Raw genomic sequence first — 5,183 nt, forward strand, 5'->3', positions numbered from 1 at the left:
CTATAAAGTACTTCAAGTTTCTGGATTTTTGGACTGATGAACCAAACTTCAAAGAAGTGGTAGAGCAAGCATGGAATATGGATGTTCAGGGATCTCCAATGTGGAGGTTTCATTTGAAGTTAAAGAACACTTGTAAAAAGCTTTCTGAATGGTCCAGAAACTCAGTTGGAAATATTTTTGACACGGTTAAAGATTTGGAAAAAAAAGGTGTCTGATCTAGAATCCAAAATTATCTCTGATAATTCTGAGGAGAATAGAACTGCACTAAATCAGGCAAATGCACTATTGATTCGAGCCTACAAGAGGGAAGAGTCATTCTGGAAACAAAAATCTGGGGTGAGATGGTTTATAGAAGGGGAGGTAAATTCCAAATTCTTTCATTCTATAGTTAAAGGAAGGAAGAAAAGACTTTCTTTGAAGAAAATGAGAGATGAAAATGGTAATTGGATTGAAGACGAAGAGGAAATTGCAAAGGAAGCTACCTCTTTCTTTCAGAAGCAGTTCACAAAGGAGAATTATGGGAATGACTTCTCAGCCTTGAATTGTATTCCAAAGCTTGTTGATGATGCTGATAATGAGAAACTTTTAGAAGTACCAACTATGAAGGAACTTAAAGAAGTGGTTTTCTCTATGAATCCTCATAGTGCACCTGGTCCTGATGGTGTTTCTTGAAAGTTTTACCATGCATGTTGGGAGATCATAAAAGAGGATTTAATGCTAATGATTCTTGATTTTTTTGCAGGTAATCAAATTCCAAAGGCAATTACTCATACCTGCCTTACTCTTTTTCCAAAAGTAGATTGCCCACAATCATTCACAGAGTTAAGACCAATCAGTCTTAGCAACTTCTCATGCAAGATTATATCCAAAATGATGAATCAAAGGTTGAGCCCATTGATGCAAAAGTTGGTGTCTCCTAATCAGACTGGATTTATTAAAGGAAGGTCTATTACGGAGAACATTATGCCGACACAAGACATGGTCCATAATATAACAAAACCATCGCCATATGGCAATGTTGTATTGAAGTTAGACATGGCTAAAGCATATGATAGAGTCTCTTGGGAATACCTGTGTCAAGTACTCAGACAAATGGGCTTCTCTGAAGACTGGATTGAAAGTGTATGGAGGCTAATATCTAATGTTTGGTATTCTGTTAATATAAATGGAGTAAGGCATGGTTTCTTCAAATCAAGTAGAGGAATCAAACAAGGGGATCCAATTTCGCCTTCTCTTTTTGTCATTGGGGCAGAGTTGTTATCTAGATTGATGGATAGCCTTGTCAACTCAGATTTTATCCCATATGCAGTAGATACGAAGGGACCTACAATTACCCACCTTTGCTATGCAGATGATACCATCGTTTTCTCTTCTTGTGAATCTGTCTCATTAGAGTTGATGATGGCCAAGCTGGCAGCATATGAACAAGTTTCGGGGCAGCTAGTAAACAAAAGAAAATCGGGTTTTTATGCTACATTCCAGGACGAAGATCCCAGAATCAATGACATAAGGAGAATCACTGGTTTTTCTCCATGCCAATTCCCTATGCAATACCTTGGCTGTCCATTTATTTAGGCAGGAAGAAAGTGATTTACTTTAATACTATGGTATCTAAGGTAGCTAGTAGAATGCAAGGTTGGCAAGGTAAAATGTTATCATTTGGTGGGAAGGCAGTTCTAATCAAATCAGTTTTGCAAGCTTTACCTCTTCATTTGTTGTCGGTGCTACATCCCCTTAAAACTGTGCTGCACCAAATAGAGAAAATCATTGCTAATTTTTTTTGGGGTAAGGAAGACAATAGGAACAAAAGGCATTGGAAGTCTTGGAGTGATCTTTGTTATCCATTTCTCGAAGGTGGAGCAGGTTTTAGGTCAATGGAAGACATTTCTAATGCATTTGCTGCCAAACTATGGTGGAACTTTAGAACCCAAAATACTCTTCTCAGAGAATTTTTGGAAGCTAAATATTGCAAAAGGTATCATCCAGTTGCAAGGAAATGGGCATATGGACAATCACATACTTAGAAAAGGCTGATGGACATAGAAAAAGAGGCTGAACCATGTATTTTTTGGAAGTTGGGAAGAGGGAATATTTCATTTTGGTGGGATAACTGGACTAGTCTAGGGCCTCTGGCAACTCTAGTTCAAGCAACTAGAACATCCAAGAACACAAAGGTGAAGGAGTTCATCCATGAAGGGAATTGGAAGTATGACAATTTATTGGCATGCCTACCGGCTAGTGTGGCTAACTCTGTTGTGAAAGTGGAGATCAATGAAAAAAATGTGGATTTTCCTTACTGGTTACCTGAGAATAATGGAACCTTCACTTGCAAATCAGCATGGCAAACTATGAGAAGGAAGAGAGGAGGAACATTGACTTGCATTGCTGCACAACACACGAGGAGGAAACATTGTCCCATTTATTCAGTGATAGCCAAATTGCTAGACAGGTTTGGTTATATTTCTGTAATATTGCTGGAGTTAGATTTAGCAATGGTCATCTAAGACAAACTATCATGAATTGGTGGTTGGCTAAAGGAAGAAATGGAGTTCACTCTGTGTTACTCCAGTGTATTCCGACTGTGATTTGCTGGGAAATATGGTTGAACACATGTGCAGCAAGGTTTGATAATAAACCCATGTCAGGGCGGCATATCATCAGACAGGTTTCAAACTATTTAACTTTAATCCTTATATGTCAGTTTCCTAATCTACAACTTCCACAACTCTGGATCGACAAGTGTCAGTATGTGGAGAAGTTACAACTTTCTATTCACTCTCAAGCTGTTAGATGGAGCAAACCAGATAGGGGTTGGGTAAAATTGAATGTTGATGGGTGCAGCAAAGGTAATCCTGGTTTAGCAGGAGGAGGGGGTATAATCAGGGATCACCACGGCAACATGATGAAAGCTTTTGCAGAATTCTATGGCCCGTGTAGTAATAATTTAGCAGAAGCCAAGGCATTATTGCATGGTGTTAAGTTATGTAGTAACTCTGGTTTTTTGAAAGTCCATGTTGAATCTGATTCAATGTTCACTGTCAACATGATTAATAAAAGGATGTTACCTTCTTGGCAAATCAAACATATTATTGAACAGATTTGGGAAGTAACAAGCACTGGAGATTTCAAGTTTACACATACATTTAGAGAAGGCAACACAGTCGCAGATCAACTTGCTAACCTGGGAGTAAACTCACAGAATTGTGCTATCTTTAATGAAGTTGTTTTGTTGCCCACAAAGGTTAGAGCTTCAATGAAGTTAGATCAAGATGGTTTACCAAATTTTTGATTCAAGCCCAGAAGAAATAACTTCGTTATTAATGATGATATCAATTGACAGTGCATTTCTTAGAGTGCTTATGACTAGATTGTATGTAGTTCTGGTTGATATGAACTATCCAACTTGTAAGGAGGTGTCCTCCATTCTCAAAGAATTCTTTTGTGATCAACTGTAAACTAGATTGGACTCCACCAATCTATACTGTGTAATTGAGGCCAAGGTTTATGTCCTCCTTTGTGTAATCATCATTTTTGGAATATACAGGTTGGAGTCTGGCCTAACTCCTCCATCTATATAATGGAACCTTGATTTAAAAAAAAAAACTAGAAATGTCTTTTAATTGATTTCTTGCATTTAATTGTCATTTTTATCTGTGACTCTCAATGTTACTTATCAATTGGTTTGATATAAATACTGTATTAGTTTGTTTTGCATCAAGCCACAAAAAAACGTGACATTAAGATTTGTTTTAATTAAATTTTAACGCTTTTTTCTAGTTATAAATTGTGATACATTATTATTTAACGGGAAATGAGCCTAGCTGCCCCTATCGTTTGTTAAATAGTTTACAGATACCCTATGTCCTTCTATCAATCCAATACCCTATGTCTTTCTATCAATCCAAAAAAGTACATGACGTTAATTATATTAACAAAATTGCCCCGTGTCTAACGGCAAAATTTGGGGGCGTTCAATTTAGTGATGTGATAGTGTTTTACTGGGCCACGTGGCAATCTCGGGCTGAAATAAAAAATTGACCTCATTTTCTTACATGGGTCATAAAATACATTAACTCATCCGACAAAACCCCATTTTTAAATCAGAATGACTCATACTTCACTAAGATATCCATACTCAAGATTGTTTTTGGAAAATTGATGCAGGAAAAATCTGATTTATAATTCTGATTCCATCTTCACACCAACTAAGATCACAAAATGAGCACTAATACTTTTTCCCTTAAATCAGAATATTCATGCTTTTTAAATGCTTGCAATCAAGATCTGAGATACAAGCTGATAAATTTTATGGAGGATTCAAGGGAGAGTGAGTGTTCCAAGCTTGAATAGTCGACCATGCGCATGCTACTTCACCCGGACGAGAAGAAATTAAAAGAGTTAGCAAAATGAGAAGGCTAGTAGAATATGTGGATACCAGTGAGTTTGCAATTTATTATTATTATTATTATTATTATTTGGCTTAAAATAGATTCTAGAAGATTTTATTTTTTACATATCTATGAGAGACATTAATCACACATCATGCAGTTTGATAGCGCTGCACGGACAAGAAAATTGATATTTGACCGCAGAACCTACGCTAACAAATTCTATCACTTATTAAGTAATGGCCTTTCGAATCTTGTATATGGATATCTTTATAAAATTATGGGTTATTGTATTATTTTATGACCAAGTTAAAAAACCTTGGGTCGGATTAAGTGGGTCGAAATAAGATCCATTTTTTGTTTCAATCAAGATTATCCCGTGGCCCAATAAGAAATTATCACGTCACTAAATTGAACGCTCCCAAAATTCTACCATTAGATGCGAGGGCAATTATTTTGTTAATATAATTAACGTCGCGTATTTTTTTGGACGGATAACTAGAGGGAGGATATCGGTAAACCATTTAGTCACTCGATAGAGTAGTTTAGGCCATTTTCCGGTATTTAAATTAGTGAGATGTAAAGTTGAATTGATATGGTACAAACATTTGTCAAGTTATACTTTAGACACGTGGCTACAGTTCACGCACTGACGCGTTTAAACCCCCATCGTGTTTTACATCTACCACGTGGCATCATCAAAACGGATAGCTCGGTCAATGCGTATCTCTACACAAAGAGTGAAAGCGATGTATCGGTCCCACATAATTGGAAGTGTATAGTTTTTTGTTTTTT

The 5,183-nt window shown here is 36.7% G+C and overlaps 1 protein-coding gene across 1 annotated transcript; it reads left to right on the plus strand.

The window, feature by feature from the left end:
* Nucleotides 1–2,033: 2,033 nt before the first annotated feature.
* On the plus strand, nucleotides 2,034–3,289 carry LOC142161999 (uncharacterized). Its single transcript, XM_075218295.1, has 3 exons — nucleotides 2,034–2,449; nucleotides 2,538–2,622; nucleotides 2,702–3,289. The coding sequence occupies exons 1-3, from the start codon at nucleotides 2,034–2,036 to the stop codon at nucleotides 3,287–3,289; spliced, it is 1,089 nt and encodes a 362-aa protein (XP_075074396.1).
* Nucleotides 3,290–5,183: the final 1,894 nt, after the last annotated feature.

This window comes from Nicotiana tabacum, chromosome 7 (assembly GCF_000715075.1).
Source record: "Nicotiana tabacum cultivar K326 chromosome 7, ASM71507v2, whole genome shotgun sequence".
Taxonomy (NCBI): domain Eukaryota; kingdom Viridiplantae; phylum Streptophyta; class Magnoliopsida; order Solanales; family Solanaceae; genus Nicotiana; species Nicotiana tabacum.